The sequence below is a fragment of the Mirounga angustirostris genome, unplaced genomic scaffold (assembly GCF_029215605.1).
Source record: "Mirounga angustirostris isolate CCGP_5_RB_7025 unplaced genomic scaffold, mMirAng1.0.hap1 SCAF_1, whole genome shotgun sequence".
In the NCBI taxonomy this organism is placed as follows: domain Eukaryota; kingdom Metazoa; phylum Chordata; class Mammalia; order Carnivora; family Phocidae; genus Mirounga; species Mirounga angustirostris.
In genome coordinates, this window is record NW_026991709.1 from 69782743 (window position 1) to 69796468 (window position 13726).

General features: G+C 37.5%; 1 protein-coding gene across 9 annotated transcripts in view; it reads right to left on the bottom strand.

Annotated features, from left to right (window-relative positions):
- The window catches only part of LRCH3 (leucine rich repeats and calponin homology domain containing 3), a 120954-nt gene that overhangs the window by 36662 nt on the left and 70566 nt on the right, over positions 1 to 13726 (bottom strand). For all 9 annotated transcript variants that reach the window (XR_010406206.1, XM_045903041.3, XM_045903039.3 and 6 more), the window contains exons 7-10: positions 11752 to 11845; positions 10635 to 10755; positions 5786 to 5934; positions 2339 to 2415 (exon numbers count right to left, since the gene is read on the bottom strand). Coding sequence is in view for 8 of the 9 variants with exons in the window: in XM_045903041.3 (XP_045758997.1) it covers positions 2339 to 2415; positions 5786 to 5934; positions 10635 to 10755; positions 11752 to 11845 (441 nt within the window). In the remaining variant the exon portion in view is untranslated. The remainder of the gene's footprint in view (positions 1 to 2338; positions 2416 to 5785; positions 5935 to 10634; positions 10756 to 11751; positions 11846 to 13726) is intronic.

Below are 13726 nucleotides of genomic sequence, written 5' to 3' on the forward strand. Positions count from 1 at the left end.
TATTTATTGAGAGAGAGAGAGAGAGCACAAGTGGGGAGAGTGGCAGAAAGACAGGGAGAAGCAGACTCCTCGCTGAACAGGGAGCCCGACGTGAGGCTCAATCCCTGGACTGTGGGATCATGACCTGAGCCAAAGGCAGATGCTTAACCGACTGAGCCACCCAGGCGCCACCAGTCTTTCACTTAATAGTGGGTGACTATGAATATAAATGGAAAACTACTAGGTCTGAAAGCACAGGCTCCAATAAGGGAAGATTCCCTCAGTGCTGGCAGAGCAAGAATTTCTAAAAAAGTGGTAAAAACAGGAACGCTGGGTTAAGGTTAGGTAGACAGATTTTTGGCCCCTATGACTTCCACCCCCTGGTGTTACTCCAGTAAATATGTTACATGTCAAAAAGGACTTTGCAGATGAAATTAAGGTTACTAACTGGTTGACCCTGAAATGGGAAAATTATCCAGGTGGATCTAATGTAATCATGGGAACCCTTAAAAGCAGAAGAGGGTGGGGGGGGCAATTGGAGGGAAGTGGTCAAAGCTACAAACTTCAGCTATAAGATAAATGAGTACTAGGGATGTAATGTATAACATGATGACTATAGTTAGCATTGCTGTGTGATATACAGGAAAGTTGTTAAGAGAGTAAACCCTAAAAGTTCTTATCACAAGGAGGAAAAGAATTTTTTATTGTATTTATATGAGATGATGGCTATTAACTAAACCTATTGTGATCATTTCATAATATATGTAAATCAAACCATCACGCTGTATGCCTTAAACTTATGCAGTGACTTATGTCAATTATTTCTCAGTAAAACTGGGGGAAAAAACAGAAGAGGAAAGCAAGAGAGTCTGTGGGATGTGACAGAAAGGGAAATCAGAGAGAGTGAAAATGTGAGAAGAGATTCAAAATGGCTCGCCATTGCTGACTTGAAGATGGAGGGAGCTATGAACCAAGGAATGTGGGTAGACTCCAGAAGCTAAAAACGAGTCCCAGCTGATAACCAGCAAAGTAACAGGGACCTCAGTGCTATAACTTTATGCAATTAAATTCTGCCTACAACCTGCATGGGCCTGGAAGTGGGTTCTCCCCCAAGGTCTACAGGTAAGAATCTAGGCCAGCCAGTGCCGTGACTTTGGCTTACGAGACCCTAAGGGGAAAATGAAGGCAAGAATGAAGGCTTGCCCACACTTCTATCCTACAGAACTGAGATATTATAAACTTAGATATTATGTTTTAAGCCACTAAATTTGTGGTAATTTGTTACATGAGTATTAGAAAACTAATATATAAGGTAACTGAGAAAAACAAAAAAAAGCTGGCTTTCATCTTGAGAGTTTCTATTAAATTCTAGAGATCTTGAGTTTTACTGATGATGGATGCAGGAGGTAAGAGGGACAGGAGATAAAGCATGGAACCACCCAAAGTGGAAAAACACAATAGCAAACCCCTGTGCAAAACAGGAATCTCAAAAGACCACACCCTCAATATAAGGACTCATGGCAACTAAAAAGCCATTCTGAGATAAATTTCAAAGATACGAAATTTAACTAAATCCCCAAGAACTAACTGATGAGACTATAAAAGGCCAATTATGAGATTTTTTTCTTGCACTGTTCTCCCCACATTTTCTTTACCCATCTATATCTCCGTTTCCTAAACAATTTTAATATCCCGTCAAGTATAAGTAAAGATCTATGTACAACACTTTTTACAAAGGAAATTTACTGTTGCTTAAGAACAAGTTTATCAAGTCTACTGCTTTAAGACTTCATAAAAACAGAGAGGAAGCAGAGACCCAAAGGCTGTGAATTTTCCAACTATTGTGATATAGTGTGTGGCAAGAAACTTTTGGAATTTAAGAATAAGCAGTAGTATTCTAAGTAGTCAAGTTAATTTTAGAAATATTCTGTGAAGTACTAAGTGTACTGAAAAGATCATATCAGTTGAGATAGGAAGGAGGATACATATTGCTGTCTCTAAGTCCCTGTTTCTAGTCAAAAGTTTAAGCAAAAAAAAATTTCAGGACTCCTGAAATTCATTTAGCATTCTTTATGCGTAACTCCAGACATATCACCATAAAATCTCACTGCCATTAAGTATCTTCAAATCAAATAATTATACAGGTAATGGTTTAGGCAATCTGAATTTAGAATCAATAAATCAATTTTACTCCTTTTTCTATTACATGAGCACAAAGCACACTGTCACTCAGCTCTAAAATACACAGTGTCTAAACACCTTCATCATACATAGGTCTGCACAAAACCAAAACCATTTCATGCTCTTATTAATGACTTTTAAAGACAGAAACAAATGAGGAGAATTGGTTTTTTCAAACCTGTTTTGATGTGAATATCTTCTCATGTCCTCTGTTTTTTGAAACTCCCTCAGAGGTACTGGCTTTATGGGTGAACCCTAGGCCAAAAAACAGAAATGAATCAATTTAATGGATGTATCCATAACACTGTGACTGCACAGTCCACATTCGATTTGGCATTTAAGGATCTGTAGATCACACTAAAAAATATTTTAACAAAATCTTCAAATGTGAATTTTTTTTTCAAATGTGAATTTTCATCTTTAAAAGTATTCATTAGGGCACCTGGGTGGCTCAGTTGGTTGAGCGACTGCCTTCTGCTCGGGTCCTGATCCTGGAGTGCGGGGATCAGTCGCGTGTTGGGCTCCCTGCTCAGTGGGGCGTCTGCTTCTCCCTCTGACCCTCCCCCCTCTCATGCTCTCTCTCATTCTCTTTCTCTCATATGAATAAATAAAATCTTTTTAAAAAAGGAAGAAATAAAATAAATAAAAGTATTCATTATAGGCTATATTACTGCTTTGATAAGCAAAACACTATTCCAAACACTATACCAAGACACTCTTTAAAAAAGTAGATTTCCTTCTCACTGTATTATATAAATTACACTGACCATACAGTAATATTTACTAAATGATAAGATGTTAGAGCTTGGGAGGATCTTAGGGGCCATCTAGTACAAATTTCCATCCAGAACAGGAATTCCCACCTGCCCTACCCTAACTTGTGCTCAGTCTCTTTTGTGTATTTCAAGTAATAAGGAGATCATTGGAGAGATTACATTTTTTAAAAAAGATTCTATTTATTTATTTGAGAGAGAGAGACCATGCGAGAGAGCACAAGTGGGGGTGGGGGGGAGTAGCAGAGGGAGACGGAGGAGCAGACTCCACGCTGAGCAGGGAGCCCAACATGGGGCTCTATCTCAGGACCCTGAGATTATGACCTGAGCCGAAGGCAGACGCTTAACCGAATGAGCCACCCAGATGCCCCGGGCAGATGACATTCTTCATCATAAATTGTTACTTATGTTAGTGATACAAACAGTCCTGGGGATATTGGTGGAATATTAAGATAAAGCAAAAATTAATTTCTATTTATGGTAAAAATATGGTGTTAACCAAAAGAAGAATATTGACAATTTAATTTATTTATAAACTAAAGGGTAAGGGTCATTTCAAAAAAACATTACTGAGGAAAATTCAACTGGCCTCAGTGATATGGACCACATACTGAGAAATAAAATTATAAATCAAAGGTAGAGGCTTATAGGTTATTACAGCATTTATTTTGTCAAATGAGAATCTATAGAAGCAATACAATCTGATTTCAACACCAAAAATAATCATTAAAATGGGTATTCTTTAAGGGATAGAAAGCAACTTATGCAAAAAGGGTATCTAAAAAAAATCAAATGTAAGGGACGCCTGGGTGGCTCAGTCCGTTAAGCATCTGCCTTCGGCTCAGGTCATGATCTCAGGGTCCTGGGATCGAGTCCCGCCTCAGGCTCCTTGCTCAGCAGGGAGCCTGGCTTCTCCCTCTGCTTGCCGCTCCCCCTGCTTGCGCACTCTCTCTCTCTGACAAATAAATAAATAAAATCTTAAAAAAAAAAAAAATCAAATGTAAAACTATTTACAGTCTATCTCCAAGAAACAGGTAATCACATAGAACTTGAAAATCTTCGGTGAGTTACTGCAAAGGACTACAGAAGACTCTTTTAAAGTCTGGGCATGAGGATCATACAAAATGAGATATAATTGTAGAACCCTGATTAAAGAATAATTATTCTAATGTAAGTGAATATGACTTTTTAAAATAAACAAAAATCTGTCCTAGTATGTTAACATCAGTGACTTAACACATTGGTTTTACAATATGGCAATTATCTAAAATTATTGCAAGAGGTACATGAAATTTTCATGATGAATGTGATGTTGGTTTAATTTTAAAAGTAAATATAATACCCTATAAATATAAGCTATACGCTATTTTATCATAATATCTCTATGTATGAGAAGTATTAGAATTAAACAATAGCAGAGTGTTTAAAATCTCAAAAAGGTTCTTTTTTTTTATCAACCCATTCTTAGATAGTATTCAATAATATAACACTTTAGGTGGTTGTTAAACCATCTAAAATAATACTACTTCATCACATTTTTACAGATGCCAAATTTTAGAAGACCTTATGATACAGAAATCATAAAGAGCGTTATAACATAGAATCATGAAGACTACCACACAAGTATAGCTGGAATTAAAAAAAAAATTACAAAATAGCAAATATGATGGATTAAAAAATGATACAATTTCCAGTAGTAGTATAACAGGCATCTTTACTTTTAGTAGAAATACCTCATCTATACATAAAATGATCAAAGAGAAAGACCACAAGGAAAAAGACTCCCTTTAAGATTACAATGTGCATTGTTAATTTTCACTTTTTCTTCAAAGTAGTCGCCCTTTGTTCTAGTAAGAATGTTCATATCCTGAGTCATATGTAGTTTCATTAATCTCCTGGTACACTGCTATTTCTGGGCTGCAGGACTTTGATTTAAATATCTTTACCCAACTTTAAATACAAGAGTGTCTTCTGAAAACCAACAAAAAATACTGTGGTCAAAAGTCTTCAGACAGGAAAACTGAGGTTTTTTTTTTTTAAGAATGGTAATATCACTCCACAACACATCCCACTTGAGTGATTATCCTCTATTTCTAAAAGGCTAAATACATCACTCTCCAAAAAGGCCCCAAGTGTTTCTCAAATAACCCCTGCTCAGAGCCTGGGACCAACTCCAGACATTAACATCACACACACTGAAGTGGAGCCATTTCATTATGCTGACTAGATATGCTGAAGAATGCAATTTCCACTGGAGCCCCTTGGGGGATTGGCAGCAATTCTACAGTGGGCTGAATGCTCATTTGTTTTCTAAGGCAACTCAATGCTCCACTATAAGAGACACCCAAGAACTATAATGGCAAACAATTTATATTCTGTGTGACTTAGCATAAAAGCTCCAATATATTAACGCATTATAAAAATTCTATGGTTAAGTTTGTACATTGCTCCAAAGTCTGCAGTATGGTTCGACTCTTATAATTACTAATGAAGCTATGATGTACCAGTTAGTAATAATAAAAAAATGGTAAGAACAATAATGAATAAAAAGCATTACAGTCGCTTGCATTTTCTTCAAAGGCATAAGATACTCTTAGGACTCTTCCTATTCCTTCTTCAAGATTCTGAAATCTGTCTTTTTATTTGAAAAATAAAGCCAAACCCTATTTGAGACTACTGTCTGACTTTCTACAATAAATCTGAAAAATTCAATCATAAAATTGGGGCTGAACATTATAAAACAAATAATTAGGCCTAAACCAATAAATCACTAATATGACAGAAATTTATACCATCATGAACTGTTTTTACTAGGGGACAGCAACATATTTAGGCTTAAAAGTGTGTATTACCTCATGAGAGATTCGCCGTTGTTCAATATACGCCATAAACTGGGAACTGAGGCTGTCTGGTTCCAGCCCCTTGGGCTGTCTCATCTCATCCTCTTCCTCCTCCGCAGTGCAGCTGTCAATGTAGTCGATCTGGTCCAGATCATGTTCCACTGTCCACACCATACACACACATACACATACGCACACACACACACCAGGAAAGAATAGTCAAATTCAACAGCCAATAAACACATTCAGTTGCATTCTTTCCTTTTCCCTAACATTTTCTATTCTGACAGTGGAAGGAATGAGAAGAAGTGTAAATTAGGTAAGCCTTTCTTTTTAAGTCCATGGCCACTCACAAAAATAGGTTCCAGAAAAATCTTAGTCCTAATTGACTAAAGAATGCAGTAATTGATAGTAATTATGGGATTACAGACCTCTAATATTGCTTTTTTCTTTGGATAGCTCTTTACTGTTTTAAACAAGACAGTCTGAGTCTGTGAGACAAAGAGAGGAAGAATAATTTTTAAACACTGGGGGGTATATCTTCTTTTACATTTTTTCCCCTGTTTTAGCTTGAGGGCTTAATCCTATCTGTTCAAGGAACTGGGAGTAAGAAAACCTAACACGGCCAAGTCAAAATGAAAGAGAAAGGATAGGAGGAAAGTGGACTCAGAGATAAAGAAACAGCTGCTGACCACTGTTTCTCTTCCTGTAACTGTTGTTCATAATTAGAACAATGATTTTCTTATTTTGAAATTTATTTTCTAGAGGTCAGCAGTGTAGATATTTTGTAGCAGTTTGGGTATGGAAGGGAATCATTTGAGAATTTTTGCTTCTCAAAATGCTTGGGGTGAGAGGTATATGAATAAGATATAGCCCCACCATTATTTATTCTAGTAAGTTTGGGAGTGCCCCATTATTTTAAGTTTAAAAAGTAACTTTTTTTTAAGGTTTTAGTTTTAAGCAATCTCTACACTTGACCTGGGGCTTGAACCCACAACCTCGAGATCAAGAGTTGCATGCTCCATTAACTGAGCCAGCCACATGTCCCCAAAAGTAACTATATTTAAAAGCTGGTTAAAATGGCATACTAGGGAAAGAAAAACCTTGCTACTAAGCTTTCTAAGGTTTCTGCAGAGACTAAACCCCAATCATTATTGTATGATGTTCTACAGACTACCTAAAAGTTGCAGTTGCTGGGAATAATGAACTCAGAGAAGTCTATTTCTCTGTTTTCAGATTCAATTATTTATTTGAGAGAGAGAGAGAAAGAGCAGGGGGAGGGGCAGAGGGAGTCTCAAGCAGACTCCGTGTTGAGAATTGAGATCATGATCTAAGCCAAAATCAAGAGCTGGACACCTAACCGACAGAGGTATCCAGGTCCCTCTGATTCATTTATTTCTAAATAATTCCATAATGGCCATTAATATAAAAACAAATTTTGAGTTACCAGAGTTATAATAACAGGTAAAAGGATGGAAACGTCTATACCCACATTAGAAACCAGGTATATAAATGCATTTTTTTCAATGAGCTACAATTTGTGTGACTAAATAAATGGTTCATTTTATGACTACTTCTCAAGAAAGCAATATCACCTTTTCATACTACCTAGATCAGTACAGTCCAAGAGAAATAGAATGCAAGCCATTAAAGTGAACCACATAAGTATTAAAAAATTATCTAGTAGCACATTAAAAAAAAGTCAAAAGAAAAGGTGACATTAGTTTTAATAATATATTTTATTTTGTTTAATATATCTAAAATAGTCTCATTATAGCATATAATTAATATAAAGTATCACTGATATTTTACATTCTTTTTTTTCCCTCCATGTAAAGGCTTCAAAACCCAATGTGTATTTTACAGTTATAGTACATCTCAATTTAGAAAGGCCTCATTTCAGGGGCACCTGGCTGGCTCAGTAGGAAGAGCATGCAACTCTTGATCTCAGGGTTGTGAGTTCAAGCCCCATGTCAGGTGTAAAGATTACTTAAATTAAGAAAACTTAAAAGAAAAAAAACATCAGAAAGGCCTCATTTCAAATGCTCAATAACCACACGTGGCTAGTGGCTACCATACTGGACAGCACAGATCAAGACAAAAATATTTTAAGTCTGAAATGAACTAAAGGAAAAGATATCTCATATGAAAGCAAAATTAAAAAGAAAACCACTAAAATGTGAATGGAATGGTAAGTAACAGGAGTACAAAAGAATATAAATGGTAAGAAAAAAAAGAGAGCAAGCCACCTAATTGAAATCATCATTCAAGGATGAAAGCTCTTAAGAAGACATCAGGTGGCCAAGAGACACATGAAAAGATGCTCATCATCGCTCATCATCAGGGAAATGCATATCAAAACTACAATGAGATATCACCTCACACCTGTCAGAATGGCTAAAATCAACAACACAAGAAGCAACAGGTGTTGGCGAGGATGTAGAGAAAAGGAACACTCATGCACAACTGGTGGGAATGCAAACTGGTGCAGTCACTGTGGAAAACAGTATGGTGGTTCCTCAAAAAGTTAAGAATAGAACTACCTTATGATCCCACAATTGCATTACTAGGTATTTACCCAAAGAACACAAAAACACTAAGTCAAAGGGACACATGCACCCCTATGTTTATAGCAGCATTATTTAGAATGGCCAAATTATGGAAGCAGCCAAATGTCCATCAATAGACGAATGGATAAAGATGTGGAGTATATATGTGTGTGTGTGTATACACACACACACACACAGAGGAATATTACTCAGCCATTAAAAAGAATGAAATCTTGCCATTTGCAACAATATGGATGAAGCTACAGAGTATAATGTTAAGTGAAATAAGTCAGAGAAAGACAAAACCGTATGATTTCATGCACATGTGGAATTTAAGAAATAAAACAAGCAAAGGGAAAAAGAAACAAATCAAGAAAAAGACTTTTTTTTTTTTTTATTTGAGAGAGAGAGAATGAGAGAGAGAGAACAAATGAGAGGGGATAGGGTCAGAGGACAAAGCAGACTCCCTGCCGAGCAGGGAGCCCAATGCGGGACTCAATCCAGGGACTCCAGGATCATGACCTGAGCCGAAGGCAGTCGCTTAACCAACTGAGCCACCCAGGCGCCCGAAAAAGACTATTTTTTAAAAAAGATTCTATTTTTATTTATTTAAGAGAGAGAGAGAGGGAGAGCACAGAGGAAGAGTAAGAGGGAGATACAGATTTCCCGATGAGCAGAGAGCCCAATGTGGGCCTTGATCCCAGGACCCTGAGATCATGACCTGAGCTGAAGGCAGACACTTAACCAACTGAGCCACCCAAGTGCCCCGAGAAAAAGACTGTTAACTATAGAGAACAAACTGATGGTTACCAGAGGGGAGGTTGGATGGGGGGGGTGGGTTATTTAGGTGATGGGGATTAAAGAGTGCACTTTGTGATGGCATGGGGTGATGTATGGAAGTGTTGAATTACTAATACTGTACATTTGAAACTAATATAATATTGTATATTAACTAACTGGAATTAAAGTAAAAACTTTAAAAAAAAGATGAAAGCTCTTGTCAGACAGATTTCTAGATCAAAGTAATATTTCCCTTACAGTTGGCCCTCAATATTTAAATGTTAGGATTTGTGGGGGGCGGCGCCTGGGTGGCTCAGTTGCTTAGGCATCCAACTCTTGATCTCAGCTCAGGTCTTGATCTCAGGGTTGTGAGCTCAAGCCCTATGTTGGGCTCCACACTCAACATTAAAACATAAATAAAATAAAATAATTTAATAAATAAAATAATATAAATTAATTAAATAAATAAAACAAACATTAGGATTTGGGAATTCAAACTAAAGCAAGATTGAATAGAATGTTACAATCAGGAGTCTGCCCAGAACACCAAAGCAGCAGAAATAGCTCTGCCTGTTAATGAAACCTAAAAAAATTACAAATTAAAAGAATTTTTGAATTTAAATTACATATTTTTAAATACCAAAATAAAGAAAACTTAGATTCAGATGCCCTTGAAGAATACAATCCAAGATGAATGAAAAAGTGAATGTCAAGAAATGCACTGAATTCCAGGAAGTGGTCAAGTAATGACCACAGAGAGAATCTTAAAAAAGGAGAATAGTACTTCAAAAGAGAATCATGATGAAATCAAGATTAACAAAGATCTATACCAGGTAAACAGTCTTTAATGAAGTTTCCTTCCAAAATAAAAATGAGAGAAATAAAAAAACACTGTATTTTAACTTCAAGCCTGAAAACTTAAGAGAAATTAAAATTTAATCCCAATGGAGAACAACTTTTTTCCAATCATATGAGAAGATGAAGTCTTTAAAAGAAGAGCTGGAGGGGTGCCTGGGTGGCTCAGTCATTAAGCATCTGCCTTTGGCTCAGGTCACGATCTCAGGGTCCTGCGACTGAGCCCCGCATTGGGCTTCCTGCTCAGCAGGGAGTCTGCTTCTCCCTCTCTCTCTCCCCATCGCTCGTGATCTCTCTCAAATAAAGAAAAGAGGGGCGCCTGGGTGGCTCAGTCATTAAGTGTCTGCCTTCAGCTCAGGTCATGATCCCAGGGTTCTGGGACCGAGCCCCAGGTCGGGCTCCCTGCTCCACAGGAGGTCTGCTTCTCCCTCTCCCACTCCCCCTGCTTGCATTCCCTCTCTCGCTGTCTCCCTCTCTCTGTCAAAATAAATAAATAAAATCTTTAAAAAAAAAAAAAAAGAGAAGAGAAGAAAAAAGAAAAGACAAGACGAGAAAAAAGAAAAGAAAAGCTGGAGAAGCTACAGATACACAAACAAAAGGAGCGAATGTGAAAATGACCACTTAAAAACACCAGAGTGACTGTAAAGACTCTGGCTGTGGTTGGGAGTCCCACTCACCTCCACCATTTGTTACTACTAAACTGCTGCGAGTCTCCTGGTACTGGCTTTCTCTTCGCAGTCTTTGTTCCTTAGTGATTTCTGCTACTCGAAGAGGCAGATCTGAAAATTCATCTGTAGGCTAAAAAAAAATTAGCAGTAACATTTAAAAATATAATTTCAAACTTTAGACAACATAGTATTGAAAGCAAGGATATAATATAAACTCACTAAAATTTACATTTAAGAAGAAATAGCAAAAAAGCTCTGGAGATGAACAGTAGTGACAGTTTCTCAACAATTTGAATGTACTTAATGTCACTGAAATGTACACTTAAGAATGGTTAAAATGGTACATTTTATGTTATGTATATTTATTTTACTATAATAAAAAAAAGCGATGGAAGGTTATATAACACTCTATAAATAAACAGGAATTTAAAGTATCTATATAAATGTATCTGCATGGATACAGATACGATTATGTACACAACCCTTGATACATACACAAGCTTTCCCAGTTACAAATGGACTGTGGTCTAAAGTTAATTTGCTTTGGAATGAATGAAGTAATGCTACAAATGGGAGGTTATCAGTCTTGCTAATAACAGCTTATTTCATCAATTAACCCATTGAGAGCTAAAATATTCTACCTTCTAACTTAAGAAAGCATAATAATAATTAAATACAAGAGAAAAATATGTAATTAGTTAAGAAAATTATTTATCTTGAGCATGTTAATAGTCTTCACTAAGGTTCCTGTCTTATTACCCATCAACCTATACTCCTATTTTCTCACCTCGTAGCACCCCTTCCGCAACCTCTGCTTAAGGTCACCCAGCCCCGCAAACTTTAGGCTTCAGTTGTAATTGGCTCAGTTCCCATTTGGCTTTCTAGGATATTAAACTATTTATACAAGACAATAAGGTAACAAACATGTAAAACACATGATAAAAAGACGGCAAAGAAACAGAATATCATTTCTGGATGGCAGTACTCTGTGGGATTTGTACCTCTTCCTTGGCTTTTCCATATTTTATGTAATGAGAAATTGAATCCAATTAAGATACTTTCCATTTTCATCATTTGTTGTCTCTTAATCAGGTGTTATAACATGCAGAATAGAAGAAACACTTACTTCATTCCCTGACCATCTCTTATCACCACTGTCCACACTATTGAAACCTGAATCAAGAGCTCCATAAGGGCGACCTGAGTACAGTTCTTCATGGCTGCCAAAGAGAGACTCTAGTTGTTACTGGGTAGTTCGAGGTTTTAAAAATTAACATTTAAAATAAATTAAATGCAATTTTACTAATAAACATTATCATGGCATTTAGTGATTTAACTTATTTAGAATTAAATGGGCATTCTTTTGACTTTTTAATATGAAAAATTCTGAACTAAAATAAACAGTATAATGTATACTAGTATACTAATATAACAGCACTCACCAGTTTCAAAAATGTCAACACTGCCATTCTTGCTTCACCTATGCTTCTAACCCATTTCCCATGCCCCCCAACACAGGGCTTGAACTCACTGCCTCGAGATAGAGACCTGAGCTGAAATCAAGAGTCAGTCCCTTGGGGCGCCTGGGTGGCTCAGATGGTTAAGCGTCTGCCTTCGGCTCAGGTCATGATCCCAGGGTCCTGGGATCGAGTGCTGCACTGGGCTCCCCTGCTAGGCAGGGGAGACTGCTTCTCCCTCTGCCTCTCTCTGACTCTCATGAATAAATAAATAAAACATTAAAAAAAAAGTCGGACCCTTAACTGACTGACCACCCAGGCGCCCCCTCATTTTTTTTTTTTTAAGAGAGAGAGTGGGGAGGGGGAGAGGGAGAGAGAGAATCTTAAGCAGGCTCCACACCCAGCATGGAACCCAACAGAGGGCTCAATCTCATGACCCTGAGATCGTGACCTGAGCTGAAATCAAGAGTCAGATGCTTAACTGACTGAACCACCCAGGCACCCCCAATAGTCATTTTTTTTTTAAAGATTTTATTTATTTATTTGACAGAGAGCGAGAGAAAGAACAGAAGCAGGGGTAGTGGGAGAGGGAGAAGCAGGTTTCCCACGGAGCAGGGAGCCCAATGCAGGGCTTGATCCCAGGACCCCGGGATCATGACCTGAACCGAAGGCAGAAGGCAGACGCTTGACGACTGAGCCACCCAAGTGCCCCCTGATAGTACTTTTAAAGGTAAAATTCATATACAGTGAAATGCATACACCTTAGCTATACACTTGACAAATGAATCCATCTTTGTAATATACACCTCTATCATGATTGTAGGACATTTCTACTTTGCCTGAAAGTTCCCACACATCCCTTTCCCAGTCAATTCCCCTCACCATGTTACAGTGTGCTCTTAAGAGATAACCACTACTCTGATTTTTTCACCTTAAATTAGTATGAAACGCAGAGTAACAGTCCCCAAAGATGTCTAAGATCTAATCCCTGGAACCTATAAATATGTTTCTTTACATGGCAAAGGGGAATTAAGGCTGAAAGTAAAAATAAGGTTGCTAGTCAGCTGATCCGAAATTAATGTAAATTATCTGAACGGACACAATGTAATCAAAAGGGCCCTTAACAGTGGAAGAGGGAGGCAAAAGAGGTCAGTGTGATGCAATGCTGGCTTGAAGATGACTTTTGGTTAAGAGTCAAGGAATGTGGACAGCTTCTCTCTAGAAGTTGAAAAAGGCAAGGAAATGTATCCTACTCAGAGCCTATAGAAAATGATTTTAGCCCAATGAGACCAAGACTTGGACTTCTGACCTACAAAACCGTAAGATAACAAATTTGTGTTTAAAAATCTAAGCCTGTGGTAATTTGTTATGGCAGCAATAAAAAAGTAATACAATTAGGATGCCTGGGTGGCTTAGTCATTAAGCATCTGCCTTCAGCTCAGGTCATGATCCCATGGTCCTGGGATTGAGCCCCACATGGGGCTCCCTGCTCGGCAGGAAGCCTGCTTCTCCTTCTCCCACTCCCCCTGTGTGTGTTCCCTCTCTCACTGTGTCTGTCTCTGTCAAATAAATAAATAAAATCTTCAAAAAAAAAAAAGTAATACAATTAGTTTTGCTTACTCTGGAACTCAAAAAATGGAATCA